At 47.7% G+C, this 17,049-nt stretch overlaps 4 protein-coding genes across 5 annotated transcripts; 2 read left to right on the top strand and 2 right to left on the bottom strand.

Annotated features, from left to right (window-relative positions):
• Window positions 1-8,148, bottom strand: LOC108044233 (RNA-binding protein 33). 2 transcript variants are annotated; one of them, XM_017123157.2, is made up of 7 exons: window positions 7,914-8,148; window positions 7,520-7,611; window positions 6,722-7,441; window positions 6,512-6,661; window positions 5,013-6,316; window positions 4,811-4,939; window positions 1-4,264 (listed from the first exon to the last, which is right to left on the bottom strand). In XM_017123157.2, exons 1-7 carry the CDS (start codon window positions 7,925-7,927, stop codon window positions 3,296-3,298), a joined length of 3,378 nt encoding a protein of 1,125 aa, XP_016978646.1. In that variant the 5' UTR covers window positions 7,928-8,148; the 3' UTR covers window positions 1-3,295. The 2 variants fall into 2 exon arrangements, with proteins under 2 accessions (XP_016978646.1, XP_016978647.1); XM_017123158.2 differs by having other exon boundaries at window positions 5,013-6,661.
• Window positions 8,149-8,783: 635 nt separating this feature from the next.
• LOC108044235 lies at window positions 8,784-11,258 on the bottom strand. The gene is made up of 2 exons (XM_017123162.2): window positions 9,353-11,258; window positions 8,784-9,293 (listed from the first exon to the last, which is right to left on the bottom strand). The coding sequence occupies exons 1-2, from the start codon at window positions 10,906-10,908 to the stop codon at window positions 9,014-9,016; spliced, it is 1,836 nt and encodes a 611-aa protein (XP_016978651.1). The 5' UTR covers window positions 10,909-11,258; the 3' UTR covers window positions 8,784-9,013.
• A 740-nt stretch (window positions 11,259-11,998) lies between these two features.
• LOC108044234 (protein regulator of cytokinesis 1) lies at window positions 11,999-14,179 on the top strand. Its single transcript, XM_017123159.1, has one exon. The coding sequence runs from the start codon at window positions 12,104-12,106 to the stop codon at window positions 13,928-13,930; it is 1,827 nt and encodes a 608-aa protein (XP_016978648.1). The 5' UTR covers window positions 11,999-12,103; the 3' UTR covers window positions 13,931-14,179.
• A 411-nt stretch (window positions 14,180-14,590) lies between these two features.
• LOC108044240 (protein regulator of cytokinesis 1) lies at window positions 14,591-17,033 on the top strand. The gene has a single exon (XM_017123170.2). The coding sequence runs from the start codon at window positions 14,861-14,863 to the stop codon at window positions 16,898-16,900; it is 2,040 nt and encodes a 679-aa protein (XP_016978659.1). The 5' UTR covers window positions 14,591-14,860; the 3' UTR covers window positions 16,901-17,033.
• Window positions 17,034-17,049: the final 16 nt, after the last annotated feature.

Raw genomic sequence — 17,049 nt, 5'->3', positions numbered from 1 at the left:
TTTGAATGCTGTAAAAAATATACATATACAAATATATACAGGACTGGGTCGCTATATATATCATGTATTCGTGTATATATCAGTTTATTTAGTCTTCTTCAAAAGTTCTTTGGCGAGCTGCCCGCGGAGCTTCCCTCTTGAAATGGCACCTCGCCTAATCTAACTATTTTCTGTAATTTTTTGTTTATTTTACTCTTTTTTTCATTCTTTTCGTTTCATTTGATTATTTTTTTTTTGTACGTTTTCTCATCTTTCGTTTTGTTCTTTTTGTCAATTTTTTCTTTCGATTTGTACAAAGAATAGTGCTGAAAGAAAATTAGGTATAGGTTTTATATATGATTACAATTAAGATAGTATGTGCAACTCTGCTCTGGATCAGTTCTCTGCTCTGCTCTAATGCATGTGCGAGGTGAGACAGAGCGATTGCAGCGCTAGAGCGCGTAGGAGAAAGAGATGGCGCTAATATTGGGGGATAGTGGGTGATTCTGAGAGGGGGATAGTTGCGTTGCCATCGAAATAAGTTCCGTTGACATTTATAGGTTAGTTTTAAATGGTGAATAGTTTGTTTAATGGACATAGTGTGGGTGGGAGGGGATAAGGTGATATTGGCTGGGTAAAAACAACAGAAAGCATGGGGGGAACTGAGTTACAAACTATAACAAAATCAAACAATTTGTCTAGGGCTAACAAAACCAAAAACTTTAGGCTTGTATGTGTAGAAACAGAGATATCGTTCAAAATGCTTAAAATTATAATAAATATTTACGGGTAGGTTCGTGCACACATAGAGAGTAACTTTCTAGGTATACATAACTAACATCGAATAGTGTTTGCATTTCTGCTAGTCGTTCTTAACTATACACATACATAGGTAAAATGTATTGGCGATTTGAACTGAAAATTAAGCTGGGAAAATGCGAGGAATATTAGGTGTTGTGTGGCCCAGCATTGCGTCTAGTGCCAAAAAAAATGGACTTATACATTAATAGGCGTTGATCACAACAGTGCACACACTCCATTCCACCCCCGACAACTTTACAGTACTTTATATCACACATAAATGACTCCCTCTTAATCTGACTGGGAATAGAGTGTTGGCCTGGTTGCAAACCGATTTATCTAGCACTTATTTCTAATATTTGATTTTAGTTGTGGTCTTTGAGGTGTACAAATTATGAAATAAAAAAGGTTTGGTGGGTAAACAAATTATGTTAAGGGAGTGGGTCATAATGGATAGTTGTTATATAGTAATATAGTTTATGCATAATAATAAGAATAATATAAAAATAATCACAGACTCGGATTTGCTGATTGGAATCATTTTTGTTTGTTATTAGTTTTTGCTATTTGTATATTCCACTACGAATGTTCGGTTTGTGGTTTGATCGGTTTGTTTCGACTTAGTTCTTAAAAAGCTAGAATCACTTGGAATAACTTTAGATGTTTTACAGTTATGCTGCCGCACGCTTGTATGTGTGCACGTAGTATAATTGTTTTTTATTAGTCCATATATTATCATATTGTGTATCATTACGATTACTAGAGTTATACGTATACCTATGCATATACGACTTTTTATGCGCTTCCATTTAAATCTTATCATTTTCTAGCTTTACGAACCTCAACAATTACAGGTTTTAGGCATTACAGGTTTTTAGGACCCTTGTTACATAAATAGTTAAATTTATATATCTGTGTTGTCACGTGAATAAAAGTTACAATTACATTAATGCAAAGTCAAGCTCAAGTATGGACTTGCTTGGACCAAATCTGATGCTAGGGCATTGGGATTCGATTCAATTAGATTATAATAGAGCGGTATTAGTACATATCATGTCATATAGGTTTGCTATATTCCTATGCCTGGCCTTGGCCTTTTCTTTATCTATTTCTCTTACGCTTTTGTTACAATACAAATGACTCATATTAACATATAAATGAGCTTATTAATACAATTAGAGTTCCTGGATATTATTATTCTCTGAAAAAAATTGCAAAGTACAACGCTTGGTATATATGTTGTTGTCCAATTACAAATATTGTTGCAGATTTTTCGAGGATTTAAGTATGTATCTTTTAGTAGGAGTGGCAATAATTTAACAATCTCTTTATCCTAGGCATTTCACATTATTTCAGATGCGAATAATCTAAATGGAGTTATGGCTGTTTTTCTAGATCGGATAATGTTCTCAGCTTTCATAGGGATCGATGTGTACATTTAGGGGACTGTGGTACGTTTACATAAATGTGACTAAGCGAATATTGTGTGGTATGTACATTTACTTAAAAGCTAAAGTATCTTTCTTGAATCAATAATGCGGTACACCCTCGAAAATTTCTTTCGCTCATTACTCTTGAACTGGCCCGTGTGTTATGTGGGGTGTGTCATATTTTATACGCTATACTATTGTATGGTTTGATCTTTCTGCATTTCCAATTATTGGTACCATTCTATGTGTCTGCGTTTTCTCAGGCCATTATGGTATTGCTTTTTGTGTACATATAAGTAATATGCTACAATATTTCAAGTTTATTTGTTAAACTAGTTCACAAACATAGATTTGTATATGGTTAATATTAGTTATATAAAAGAACACAATAGGACAGACATTCATGTACAATTAACAGGGCACAATTTAAAAAATAATTCATAAAAAATATCTGGGTCAAGGTCATTTCAATACAAGGTAAATTTCTCAGAAGCATTTGCGTTTATATTCTTTTTGTGTTTTTTTAATTTTCTCTACTTCAACAAAATCTTTTAGAACCATTCTAAAAAAAAGACCCTCACTTAAAACTAAATTGAAGTATTTATAAATATATATAGCTATGTAAATATATTTGAATTGATTACATTGCAAGCACATAAAACTGCATTTTTGGGTCTAGTGTTGTTGTTATGATTGGGGTATTTGTTTTGTTGTCCAGGTCAAGCTTTAAGCATCCCACTTAATTCTAAATTTAAATACAAATTGCGGTTAAGAAAACGAAGCACGTTTTAGTCATTGATAAGAATTGTACACTTACAGCTAAATGGATATATATATGTATACCGTATGGAGTACGGTGTAGACACCAGTACTCATACTCACCAAAGACAATGACATATACATATATATAAGCCGCTATTTATATAGACGTTAGGTATACAAGTCTACAGATCAACCAGTTGCAACTTTATAACTTAAAGCTTAAGTTTTTTCTTACTCTTCTACGCCTTCTCAACGTCGTAAATCTTTTATCCACAATAAAGATAATCGATATAAAAATGTTTAGCTTAAACTATTTCTTTTTATCAATCATGCTTGAGTACGATGCGGGCGGGCGCCTTGGAGCGCTGCTTGTGGCTGCTCCCGCCGCCTCCAGCACTGCTTCCTCCCGAGGAGGCCTGCCGCTTCTCCAGTCGATCGAATATCCCTCCTCCAGTTCCTGAGCTGCTGCCTCCTCCACCTCCTCCTGCGCTACTTTTCCGCTGCAGTGCGTTCTCCTCCCGCTGTCTCCTTTCCCGCTGCCGGCCGCCGTGCGATGACTGCTGCTGATCTCCTCCGCTGCTGCCATTGCTGGTGGGCTTTATCACCACCCGCCGCTGGCTGGAACTAAAGCTGGGCGCTGATGTCGAGCTGCCGCCGCGCATTACCTTGTGGTTTCGCTTGACTACCAATAACTCTGGCGTGGCCGATCGCTTGCTGCTTGCCTTTTGCGGCGGAGGCGACGGTGTGGCCAACAAACGATCCTCCTCGTCCAGCAGCAGGTCATCGTCATCATAATCCAGCTCCACTTCATCGTCACTGGGCGTGCCTAGGCGGAGCATATCGCGTGGCTTTGGCGGAGTGCCCCCAGCCGCAGCTCCTGCTCCGCCACCGTTTCCCCCTACCGTTCTCGCCGGCACCGCCGCAGTCACCTGCTGCTGTTGCTGATGATGCTGCTGCTGCTTGGATGAGGGAGCCAGGTGCTCGGTTATACTGCGCTTGGCCTCCGGCGCTATCTTTGCCGCCGTCAGTTGCTTGCGCGCCGGCTGCTGATGCTGCTGGCCTTGTGTTGCCTGAGCATTGGGCTGCGATTGGGACTGCGACGGCGCTTGTCTGTTGCGAATGTTGCCCGCATCCTGGTCATCGCGACGCTTCAATGAGATCACCTTGCGTTCGCCAGGTGGCTGGGCAGGCCGATGTTTCTGCGCAGCAGCTGCCAACACGGCAGATCCTTGTCCAGCGGCCGCCTCCTGGTCGTCGCGGGCTGGCGAATTGTGATGCTCGGCGCGCTTATCCTAGAATGTTTAGGTTGTTTGTGGTTTCTGTTGGATACGCATTGCTAACTACTTACATAATAATAAGGCTGGCTTCGGTAACCGAAGGATCAAATGCCCTTGCGTTAAAAAAAATACCTTCCTGTCTTATATATAAAGTAAATGAAGAAGTCAGAGCAGAATGTCTTGAAATAAGTATATCCATCCTCCGTATTTTTGGTGTTATAATGAACTAATAAAATGAATTGACGTTTATGAAAAACTGCTCCTAGCCGCATATATTTTCTACACATTTTTATTATTTAACAAAATAAGAAAACAAGAAGAATTATGATCTCCTATAAGATACTTCATTACCTCGTAGCTTATGGTAAATTGTCAATGAATTAAGAATTTAGATCCGTCCTATAAACAAGGGTCCCATTCATGATAGAAAATTAAAATTAAAATCCTGAAGCAATCAATTTTCTACCCCTTTTTCGGTTATCAATTAAGTGACAAGTTAACGTACATACCCACTATAAGGGCATCGAAATAGTGTAATAACTTGTATATTAAAGGACTTACCTCGTGTAGTTTCTCCTCGGCCGCGCGCCGACGCTTCAGCTCCTTGTCGCGCATGATCTTCTCACGCAGTTGCTTCTGCTTCTCGATCTCCAGTCGGTAGTTTCGGGTCTCTTCGTCCTCGTCACTCGGCTGCAACCGGAATGGGTTCAAGGACAAAATAAATTAAAAAATAATATAATACGATTTATAGGTGTTAACCTACCATACTGCGGCAGCCTGTTTCTGAGGGCCGGCCGCGGGGCTCCCCGGAGAACGGATTTCGGGCGGTGCCTGCCCCGGCTGAACCACTCCTTCGTCGCTTGGGTGGCACCGCACCACTGGATGCTCCTCCGCCCGCTCCTTGGGCACTGCCTGCGCTCGCTCCGCCACGATTCTCGTCTCGGTCCCGGCTGGATGCTCGTCGGAATCCCCGGTTCGCTGGCGCTCGGTTAGCCCCATATCGTTCACGTTCTCGCTCCCGATCCCGCTCCCTTTCCCGATCCCGCTCGCGCTCTCGTTCCCGATCGCGTTCCCTTTCCATTCGCTTTACAGGGGAGTAGCTGCGGCCACGTGAGCGACTGCGGCTACGGGTTCGTCTCCGCTCGCCTGCCTGTCCAGAGGAGACGGCTCCCGAGTTGGAACCCGCCGACGGGGGCGATCTTTCCATGCGCCGCTTCTCAAAGTACTGTCGGTTCTTGTTGATAAATTCTTCTTGCTGGCGCAGCAGTTCGGCCTCGCTGTTAATGGCGGGCATAAAGTGGGTCTCCTTTATGAACTTGTTGGTGGCCGCCTCGACTCCGCCCTTAAAATTCGGATTGATGAGCACCTTGCTGACCCGCGGCACCGATGACGAACCCTGCTGCTGCGGCGGCCCATTTGGCTGCGGCGGCTGTTGCTGCTGGCCGGAATTGCCGGGCTGCTGTGAAGGATGCCCCGTTTGCTGCGGCGCCGGCTGTTGGTGCTGCTGCTGCTGTGACTGTTGGGGCGGCGGACCCCGTATCCCCATGCCGTTGGCGAAGTTTGGCGGGGCGCCGGGCATCATGTGTAATGGCAGGGTCTGGAGTGGTGGACGCTGCATGCGTGTATTGTCGCTCTGCGGCCGCCAGCCGTTGTGCGGCCGCATGAACTGCGGCGGATGCTGGGCCGGATGGCCCTGATCGTAGCCGTAGGAGGACGGGGTGTTGCGGTAAAGCGGAGGGCGCATGCCCGACTGCTGCTGGTGCGGCGACTGGTGTTGTTGATGCGGCCCAGGCACCGGTCCGGGACCCAGGAGTGCTCCGTTGCGATAGCTGCCGGGATTAGGGGCATACGCCATCGGCGGTGGCTGCAGCAGACCCACACGCACCTGCTCATGTGGATGCGGCAGCAGGTGGGGCGGCACGCCTCCATTCGGGTTGTGACTGTGGTGCATCATGTGCGAATGCGTGGGAGTGTGGAGGGGAGAGGCGGGAGCGCTGTATGGCTGTTGTGTGTTGGTCGGTGCTTGTTGTGGTGACTGGTTGGGTGGCTGAGTTGGCGGGTACTGGCCTGGAATTGGAATGAATGTCGGATTGTTCAGTGTTTGCTGTTGTTGTTGATGGGCTTGATGGTTTGGATGGGCTTGTGGTATAGACAGGGTGAGCGGGGACACGGGAACGGTTAGGGGGAGGAGGCAGGCGGCGGTGGAAGCAGCACCCACTGGCGTGCTCATCAGAGCCAGGTGCTGCGGTGGTGGAGCATTACCCGGCATGGCGTATCGTTGAGGCGGGGGCTGCATTCCGGCCATGCCCATGCGCTGCTGCTGCTGCTGAACGCCAAACATTGGCGAGGGGTTGCGTAGCAGGTGATGACGGCCATGCATAATTCGTCCACCTCCGCCCACGCGAGGCTTATCTGCAATTAAGAAAGATAAGCTTAAGTGAATGAAAAGTGGTTGTCTCGTGCAGAACCAACCTCCATGGCCATGGTGTCGCCTCTGCTGGTGCTGGTAGGGCGACATGTGTGCGTGTTCCTGTTGCTGCCTCATATTGTTGTCGGCCCGCTCGCTGGCCGTCTTGTAGTTGGTGCGCTCCTCGCGCTCTTCTTCGTCCTCGCGTGGATCGGGCAGCTCTGAGATCACGGAGGTGGAGCTGGCACTAGGCAGACTCTCCTGGGAGGAGGCAAGCAGCGAGCACAAGCCCAAGCCCTGCTCGCCCTCGCTCTGGTTTCCCAAGTTCTCAACCGCCTCCTCGCCATTGCCATTGTTTTGGGGAGCTTCTTTTTCTGTAATATCAGCGGGCAAAGCCTCCTCTTTAGGTTGCTGGACTGGCGGATCCACATTCGTAGTGCCTTGAGTGGCTGCCCCCAGCTCATCCACTGTCTTTGCCGGGGCAGCAGGGATTTCAATAGGTTTCGCTACCGTGGGCTGGATGACTGCAGTACCGGGGACAGCGGCTGTGACAGGGGCAGGAGCTGGGGCAGGTGTATAGGTCGTGGGCTCCGGGTAAACCTTTTGAGGAGCGGCCTCAGCTGGAGCTGCTGGCATTGGTGTAACTGCAACTGCTACCGCAGCCGTACCTGCCTGCAACTGCTCCTTGTGCTTGCGCTCGTGCTGTCGAATCTGCTCCTGGGCCCACTCCTCGGCCTCGGCGCGCATCTGCTGCTTCACCTCGCTGGTGACATCTTTTTCGAGCTCTGTTATGGAGATGGGACAATCAGAACACCAAGATCAAACGGCGATCGACTTATGGGGGAAGAACTAGGAGGGCTTACCTTCGTCCGAGAGTAGCAACTCATCCTCGTCGGCTCCGAGCAAAGCCTGGTCATCGATGTCGTCGCCCAGCTCATAGTTGAGCAGGTCATCGCTGCGGGAAAAACAAGGATAAAACCAATGTAAGACTTTTCTCCTTCGAGGGGCCCATTGAAAAAATCTCTCACACAGCCGCACATTCGCAACCACACACATACAGCCGGGGGCATTCACTCACACGCACACCCACACAAACACAACTCGAAAATGTTATACACATGCAGTCCTCCCCCGCGACCATTCTTTCGAGGGTATTTTGGCCCCCTCGAGCACATTACCCCCACGCCATCCCCGCAGCAACCGATCGCAGCAAGGACTTTGGGGCCACAGCCACCCACTTTTTTTCCACCCACTTACTTAATGTCCGACATTTTGCCAGGGCAGCTGTTGACACTCGGCGGCGCGCGCGTGTGTGCGTGCCTGTGTGTGTTATTTAGAGAAGTGGAAGTAGAACAGCGATTTTTACAACATTTTGCCAACTTTCGGGTCGCACGTAGATCGGTAACGCGCGCTTTTTCACTCGAATAATAGCGCACGAAAGATACAAGAAAACTTTGTGTATTTTTCACACGCAGTTTTGCTGACAATTTTTTAGAGGGATGCAATCAGTATGACCGTAGAGGGTAAAGTTGGAACAAAAATCGATGCTTATTCGAAACTATCGGTATTGTTCGTGCAACCATCGATTAATTAATAACATTACACTTAGTGTTGCCAGATCTTGAAACGGCTTTCCCTTCAAATAATCGTGAACAACCGTATTTTCCCCCTAAATTCAAACACACGTTAAAATACCAAGAACAATCGGCAGAAGTATTAAGGTATTTATTATATTATTAACAAATCTATGGAGTGTTAATAATTACATTGTTGAAAATGTTGGTTATTTTTAAGTTTAATAGTATAATTTTTTTTATAAATTTAAACTTTTGTTTGAAATAATAAAAATAAGTATGCAAATTTTGTTTAGCATTCTACGTTTTATAAATTAATTAGAAGGATAACTAGCAGAAAAAACGTAGTTCTTTAAAATCAGATAAATCTTGTACCTGTTATGACGTTCACCAAAAAAGTGTTTTCTTTTAAGAACTTATTGAAAATATATCCCAGTTGCAGAATTTTAAAATTACAATTTATTTTCCGTTAAGCATTTTCATTGATTTGTATCTGCGATATTTTAAATTGTTTTCCCAAAAAGAATAAAAAATGACATATGTCACCCCTTTATGAACTTCTGGATTATAGCATTTATTGTTGCTTATTGTAACTCATTATTAGGATACCCTCCTCTCCTGATCCTTTTCAGAATCGCTGACTGCACAGACGTATCTCTCCTTCCTCGTCCTACTCCAATCCCCGCATGTGTAATCTTGACGAGACGTTGTGCACTGTGCGCTTCGACAGCATAAGAAGAAGCCTGAAGCCCATGGTGAGCTTTTATGCCAACTCCAACTTGCCTAGATGTAGTTAAAGTCCACACAGTCGAGGATCACCTCTCGCATTCGCCTTTTAAAAGTCGCCTCATTCCCGGCGCCCAGGAATCCGGCGCCCTGGAGATCCGTGGTGGCTCCAGCCTCTATTCGCTCGCTGATTGCTTGGAGGTCGGGCACATCCTGGCCTTGCATCGTCACGATGGGTAGGACCATCATGGCGAGAAGCAGGCCCACTGCCGCTTTGGTGGCCACCTGCTCATCGAAGGCAGGGCGGGGCAAAAGTTGCTCGGACTGCTCGTTCAATCTGTAAAAAAGGTGGTTTGTTGAACTCGGGCCAATGATCTCTGACTTAGTGTCTCATACCTGTTAAGATGCTGCCCTAACTCCTCATAGTAGTCCTCTAGCATATCTTTGAAGTACCGCTGCCTAAATCCTCTCGAGGTGCAGGTGAAGAGGAAATAGGATAAATCGGTGACCGGGGAGGCATATCGCATCAGTTGCCAGTCGATCAGACGCACATCCTCCAGCTCTCCCCGTTCGGCTCGCTTGTATAGGATGTTGTTGTTCCAGCAATCGCCATGACAGATGACAGCGAAGGGTTCGCAATTGGATCCGCTGACCAAAGGAAGCAGCAGCTCAAAGTATGATCCCCTGGCGAAGTAATCCTGCAGTCGAACTCTGTAGGAATCATCCTCGGGCGAAAGTAGCGAAGAAAGTGCGCTTCCCTTTAGGTTCTCGAAGTAGACACCCAAAGCATGATCCTCACGTCGCTGCTCAAAGATGTCCACCAGCTGCTGGAGTTTTAGCATCCTTTCAGGAAACTGACGCTTTCCAGCCAGAGAAATTGCGTGTAATTTGGCATAGGATCGGATTACCTGACGCACATGTTCGACGGACAGGTCCGAAAAGCGATCGTGGAGGGAAAACCCGGCGCAAGAAAGATCCTCCAGCACGATGCACTCGTTGGGCTCGTCCTGCCGTGTGCCAAGACAGCGGGCGTGCTGTCGAAAGCTATCCTCCCCGGGGATCTTCCACTTCTTCTGGATCATCTCAGCCAGCGGCAGGAAGACCTCGTAGGCTGCCGTTTCCCGCAGGAAACACGGACGTGCGAAGAATTGCTTGCGACGCACGCGGTTCTGCGGCGGAAGCTTCACCACCAGACTGCGTTTTGATTCAGAGGCCACCTGGAGGCGCCACACCACGCCCAAATAGTTGTCACCCTTGGCACTGGCTCTATTCAAACGGAGCTCAGGATTGGCTCTGAGTTCAGGCCACAGTTGGGTGACCAGGTGCCGCAGGAACTGGGTAACCTGCTCATTGGGAAGGTCCTCTTCTGGGGTAGTAACATCTGCTTCATTCTTTTCAGGTGTATTTTCTAGTTGGTGCTCAATCCTGTCCAGATTCTCCCTATTCTGCTCCTCCCGTAACTCATTTTGGGTGTGACCCCCAATTGGGTCCGGTAGTGAGTCCTGAGAGCATTCTCCTGTCAAATCTTTATCTGCAGCTTGCGCCCTTTGTAATTCTTCCTCCGCTAGATCTTCAAGACTCTTATTTAACTGTTCTTTGTTCTCCGGATTTTCTAGAACATTTTCAATCTTTTTTAAACACCCACCATCACTCTCCAGAACATCTTGGATTGACTGATCTTCCAGATTTAGTACCTCCTCCATCATATTTTCTTCCACCTTATCTTCTTTCTCTAATGGCAGATCTCCAGGCACTTTCTCTGGTTCTGGGGGATTTTTATCTAACTCTCCTATTTCTTTGGGTTGTTCCTCCAGTTCTTCTTCCCCACCTGGATATTTTCTAATGGGTTCCGCATCAATACTTCCCTGTTGACAGTTCTCTTCCTTTAAATCTTTCAATACCTGATCTTCCTCTGAATTTTGATCTTTCAAATTCTCTAGTCCATCATACATTTCTTCCGCTTGCTTCTCCTCCTCCTTACATATCTTTGAGATATCCTCCACTTCTCGTTCAAGTGGCTTCTGATCATCCTCTGGTTTATTTCCCAGATGTTCCTCCAGCTCCTTCTCTTGATCTGTTTCCTCTTCTATAAGTTCCTCTCTCTGATGCTCAGCCTGTTCCTGTTCCTCCTCGAGTTGTTTCTCCTGATTCTCCTCCTCCTCCGGCTCCTCCTCCTGCCTCTCCTCCGGCTCCTCCTCCTGCCTCTCCTCCGGCTCCTCCTTCTGCCTCTCCTCCTGATTCTCTTCCTGTTTCTCCTCTTGCTTTACTTCCTGTTCCTCCTCCTGCTTTTCCTCCTGCTCCACCTCCTGCTGCTTCGCTCTAGGCTGTTCCATTGCACACTACGGAACCGCCCCGATTGTGACCCGTTTATATAACCCTACTGAACCAAACCGCAACGACCGCAAGTCAAATGATGCAGTTACTCAAGTTTCATCCTTCCATCTCGCTCTGATTGCAACAATAGCTATAACAATAGCTGTCCACCACATGGACGCCACGGGTCTTCAAACGCAAAGCAGCTTAAGCCAAGAAAAGGTAGAAGTAAAAAATACCTTTGAATATCTGGAAATATTGCTTCCAGCATATCCTAACATTATAATAATAGAATAGCCCATGGGACCTAAAACAAGGTTTAAGTGTGTAAAGTGTAACATTTATTTGTAATATTTTCATTGTCTCCTATTAATACACATTCATAGTACTTTTCTGCAGCTTAAATATTCTAAAAGATTCATAAAATAAATAAAGGGGGTTTCAACTAAGTTTAAACTGTACACTTTACAGCATTAACACAATAATAGCAAACCTCCTTTTACATTTAAATAATTTTTAATCCATGATTCTAAATATTTTTTAAATTAAAAACCAAAAACATAAAAACCAAAACATTCCAGTAAGGCATCTTCTTAAATCCCTCCAACAAGAATGATATTGAAATCTTTCTTTTATTTTTATTTGAAAATTCGACGATATGGCAGCACCAACAGCCATTTCTCAACACTAGATCGCCAGTGCGTACAACACTAAAAGTACAGTTTGAAATTAACCGGTGCAGTGCAAGTCACTTGGCGTCCATCTTTCTAATTCGAATTTAATATTTTGTTTTTTAAACTGAACTTGTCCCATGAGAGCTATAAAGCCGTAAAAATGATTTTCACCGAGCACAAGGCGAAGATTCTGGCGATGACGGGCAAACACGTGGACGAGCTGCACGAGATGTGGTCTCGCATGTTCGAACCGCAAACCTGCGAGGAGTACCTGATCAGGTTGCAGGATCACGCGCTCAACTTCTACACGGATCTCCTCAGCGAGTCGTACGAGAAGGAGCAAGGGATTATTGGTGAAATAGCAGGTCTGCAGGCGGAGGCCACTGACCTGACGCGCCTGCTTCACGAGAACTTAAACTTGGGTGAACGGCCGCAGGAAATGTCGCTGGTCATCTGGCAGCTAAAGCTGGACAACAGGATTAATCATCTGCGCGAGGAGCTGGCCAGGCGACAGGCGGAGATACGTGAACTCATCCAGCACCAGGAGCGTCTCTGCGAGGAGCTGGGCGAAGTACCGCAGCCACTGCTAGTCGATCCCCTGCCTATGCCCGAGGAAATGGACTCCTTTCGAGATCACCTGGAACAGCTCCGCCATCAGCGAGAGGAGCGACTGAACGAGATACACCAGCTGCGCCAGAGCATCAAGCACAACATGAAGCTACTCGAACTTCATGTCCAAACAAACACCGAAGAGCGGCTGCTGAATCTGGACCGGAAGAACCAGTTCCTGACGCCGGAGGACTTCGAGCGGCTGCGCCTCATGCACACGGAGTACGCCGACCAGGTGAAGGAGATGCACGAGCGGATCGACCAAATGCGCTGCAAGATAGATCTTCTCTGGCAGCGACTAAAGCTCACAGACGAATTTGCCATGCGTCGGGTGCAGGAATCCACGTCGTATAACCAGCGCACCTTCGACATCCTGCGAGAAGAGTTGGAGCGCTGCCAGGCCATGCGGCGCAAGAACCTCAAGACCTTCATCGAGCAGCTGCGCATCGAGATCGAAGAGTGGTGGGATCTCACATTGAAGAGTCCACAGGAGCGGAAGCGCTTCGCCGGCTACTACTGTGATAACCAGAACGAAGATGTTCTGGAGCTACATGAAAAGGAGTTGGACCAACTGAGGAACTACTACAACAGCAATAAAAAGATCTTTGATCTGTATGCCAATCGTGCGGATCTGTGGTCGCGCATGGAGGCACTGGAGGCCAAGGCGAACGACCCGAATCGATTTAACAATCGCGGAGGACAGCTGCTCAAGGAGGAGAAGGAGCGCAAGGCCATGATGACCCGTCTGCCCAAGATCGATCAGCAAATCACAGAGCTGGTTAAGGTCTACATGGCCCAGGCCAACACTCCGTTCCTGGTGAACGGCGAGGACATACTGGAGGTAATGTCGATGGACTGGGAGCGCCACAGTCAGTCCAAGAGGCAGCCATCCGCCCACAAAAAGGACGCGAACACGACGGCCAGCAAAATGAAGCCGCCTTTAGCGCCTCTTACGCCAAATACGCTGAAAGCCAACAGGGGCGTGCACGGATCGTCGTCCTCATTGAAGAAGACCCCGTCAAAGGTGAACTCGAGTGTTGGTACCAAGAGCACGGGGAATCTGCAAAAGAGGCGGCATCCAAACAACGACAAGAGCAGCGGACAGCTGCCAGCTGCGGCCAAGCGAAATCTAATCACGTCGCTGGAGTGCCAGCCAGTCCTGGAAGTAAATGGTCAGAAGCTGCTAAAGTCACCACAGAAGAAGGTACGAGTGCTGGAGTACTCGGTGCGCCGGGGCAAGCCATCCGGGAGGCCCAGCATCGGCAGCAGGAATCACCAGAGGAATCGTCCGATCCCCCAGGTCAATGTGCAGCCTCCGTCCGGCGAGGAGAACGAAAACGAGGACAGCGGCGACCTGGAGGCGTACTCGGCCTATTAGCAGGCAACTTTGGGAGCATACTCTAATCACATCTACATAATTGCAATCGAAATCGGCAACTAATCTGTGTTTTATCTCTACCTGTATTTCTAAAGCTTACATTTTGTAATGAAATGATAATTCGATATACTTATAATCAATGGCTAAATCATTTTCAAACTTTGTGTGCTTTACAAAACTAAGCTATTTTACCTACCTGACTATTTATTTGTCCTCTAAATTGTATCATAATAAATATGTATATATGTATTTTTAAATGGTTTTATTTCGGTTATTATTTTGGACAGTTTTGTTTTTGATAAACATCATATACATTGACTTACATATATGCGTATTTATTATACAAACAACAAACTAATTCTCAGTTGCCATATTACTTTATAAATTTACCGCTCGATTTTATGAAAGTTATAAGATAAAGTCGTCGTTAATATCGTAAATATTAATATTATCGTATATTAATATATCAATATTCATTTTTCCTATAAATTGGCAGCGCTTTTATAGAGTAAGAGGAAAAATTAATTTTGCTGGTTTTTCTTAAAAACTTTTTTTCAGTGTCGAATAGTGTGGATACATTATAAGGTACGATTCAGCCCTGGTTTTGGTATTTTAGTCTGGCACCACATGGTAACACTGGTTCGAAACAGGGTGGCAACATTTTCGGCCGCCATTTCAGTTTAAATTTACCGAAATTTCTGGCGTCATTGTCATTCATTCAGTACTTAGTTTCGTGCAGCGATGCACTCTAAATAAACCCACATCCACATTCCCCGTCCAGTTGCGTACACCTTTGAAAGAAAATTCAATTTTAAAACGGCACGTTTGGAAATTCGTCAGACAGACAATGCTTACAAATAGAGACGGCTCCAAGTGAACACTATTGACAAAAAACAAGCATTTTCCGAGAATTTCAAAAAAACCGAAATCATGAATACTCCGAGTGCTACCGCGGTGAAGGCCCAGATCGTGGAGATGACGGGCGAGCACGTGGACCAGCTGCACGCGATGTGGTCGCACTTGTTCGAGCCCAAGACCTGCGACGAGTTCCTCCACCGGCTGAAAGACCACACTCACAGCTTCTTTACGGATCTGTTGAATGAATCCCGCGAGAAGCAGCAGGCGATCCGCGGCGACATAGACGCCTTACGGGCGGAGGCCTCCGACCTGACGCGTCTGCTCCACGAGCCTGTGGACATCGGCAACCGGCCCGACGACATGCCGCTGGTCATCTGGCAGTTGAAACTGGACAAGAGCATCGACCATCTGCGCGAGGAGCTGGGCAGGCGTCGGGCAGAAATATGCGAGCTACTCCTGCAGCAGGAGCAGCTCTGCGAGGAGCTGGGCGAGCTTCCACAGCCCCTGCTGGCCGATCCACTGCCCCTGCCTGAGGAAATGGACGCCTTCCGCGATCGCCTCGAGCAGCTACGCGATCAGCGAGTGCTGCGCCTTAAGGAGATGGACCAGCTTCGCCAGAGCATCAAGCACGACATGAAGCTGCTGGGTTGCCTTCCCCAGACAGACTCCGAGGAGCGTCTGCTCAACCAGGTTGACCATTGCCTCACGCCAGAGGCCTTTGAGCGGCTGCGCCATATGCAGAAGTCCTTCGACGAACAGGTGAAGGAACTGCGCAAGTGCATCGACGAGATGCGCGACAAGATCCGCGTTCTCTGGGAGCGACTCCAGGAGACGGACGAGTACGCCATGCGTCGCGTGCGTGATTCAACGTCCTATAACCAGCGCACCTACGATATCCTGCGGGAGGAGCTGCAGCGCTGCCAGGCCCTGCGCCGACAGAACCTTAAGACCTTCATCGAGCAGCTGCGCATCGAGATCAAGGAGTGGTGGGATCTCACACTGAAGAGTCCGCAGGAGCGCAAGCGGTTCTCCAACTACTACAACGACTGGTACAATGAGGATCTAATGGAATTGCACGAACTGGAACTGGACGACCTAAAGACCTTCTATAACAACAACAAAGACATATTCGACCTGTATAAGAGTCGGGCTGAGCTCTGGGCGCGCATGGAGGCCCTGGAGGCCAAAGCCAGCGAGCCCAATCGCTTCAACAACCGCGGTGGCCAGTTGCTCAAAGAGGAGAAAGAGCGCAAGGCCATATCGTCCAAATTGCCCAAGATTGAGCAGCAGATCACGGAACTGGTGCATGCATACGAGGCCCAGGAGAACACGGCCTTCCTAGTGCACGGCGAAAACATTCTCGAGCTGATGGCCGCCGACTGGGAGCGCCTTCGCCAGGCCAAGCAGCAACAGTCGGCCCGCAAGAAGGCTCCGGCGTCAGCCAACAAGAATATGCCGCCACCCGCTCCGGGATCAACGGCTCCTCGCACGCCGCGCACTCTGCGCAACATGTCGACCTTCTCCAGCTCCACTATGTCGCTGCGCAAGACGCCCTCGCAGCAGCACCTGCGCCCGCTGAACGTTACCAAAAGCACGGGCAACCTGCACAAACGCCTGAATCCATCCAACCTGCAGACGGGCCCCAAGACGCCGAACGCCAAGCGCAGCTTAATGAACACGCTGAACTCCATGAAGACGCCGACCCACCGCTTGCTCGCCGGCGCCCAACATAACCAGGTGAAGCCCACCAAGTCGCCGCTAAAGCGAGTGCGGGTGCTGGACAACACACTGCGACGCAGCGGCGGAATGGGCAGGCGCAGCATTGGTACGCGCTCAAGCAAAAAGCCCCGCACCAAGTCCACGGACCAGGACCCACCAAATGACACAGACTACACAACGGACGAGAATACCGAGCAAGGAGTGAGCTATGACGAATTCCAACCGACCAATCGCTCATCGATGCTGCCGCGCAAGCGCCACCAGATGGCCGTGCCACGGAATCGCCACGGCCTCCAGCGGCCAGCGATGGAGGAGGAGCTCCCGGAGGTCAATGCCAATCTGCCGACTCCACGGGAGAGCCTAATGGTGGTGCAGCCGCGGCGACATTTCTAGTTTCACTGGAGATTAACTTAAAATTAACACGTACCTACTACCCTTCACAGCTGCGTTTCTTAATGTTTTTCTTTATATCTTGTGTTTTACGTTTTCAAAATAAAAATTATGTGTGTTTGCTTGACCACGAGAATATGTTGTTTTTCCTT

The sequence above is a fragment of the Drosophila rhopaloa genome, unplaced genomic scaffold, assembly GCF_018152115.1.
Source record: "Drosophila rhopaloa isolate 14029-0021.01 unplaced genomic scaffold, ASM1815211v1 contig_3, whole genome shotgun sequence".
Lineage (NCBI taxonomy): Eukaryota > Metazoa > Arthropoda > Insecta > Diptera > Drosophilidae > Drosophila > Drosophila rhopaloa.
The sequence above is the reverse complement of the archived record's forward strand: the minus strand, read 5'-3'. Positions and strand labels throughout refer to the sequence as shown.

What these genes read in the sequence shown, in the direction of transcription:
- LOC108044240 (XM_017123170.2), top strand. Translation starts at nt 14,861, where the DNA reads ATGAATACTCCGAGTGCTACCGCGGTGAAGGCCCAGATCGTGGAGATG.
- LOC108044233 (XM_017123158.2), bottom strand. An exon ending in GTTGCTACTCTCGGACGAAG is followed by an intron (nt 7,442 to 7,519) that starts GTAAGCCCTCCT and finishes TCTCCATAACAG; the next exon opens with AGCTCGAAAAAGATGTCACC. An exon ending in GCGACACCATGGCCATGGAG is followed by an intron (nt 6,662 to 6,721) that starts GTTGGTTCTGCA and finishes TCTTAATTGCAG; the next exon opens with ATAAGCCTCGCGTGGGCGGA.
- LOC108044234 (XM_017123159.1), top strand. Translation starts at nt 12,104, where the DNA reads ATGATTTTCACCGAGCACAAGGCGAAGATTCTGGCGATGACGGGCAAA.
- LOC108044235 (XM_017123162.2), bottom strand. Translation starts at nt 10,908, where the DNA reads ATGTATGATGGACTAGAGAATTTGAAAGATCAAAATTCAGAGGAAGAT. An exon ending in TTAGGGCAGCATCTTAACAG is followed by an intron (nt 9,294 to 9,352) that starts GTATGAGACACT and finishes CCTTTTTTACAG; the next exon opens with ATTGAACGAGCAGTCCGAGC.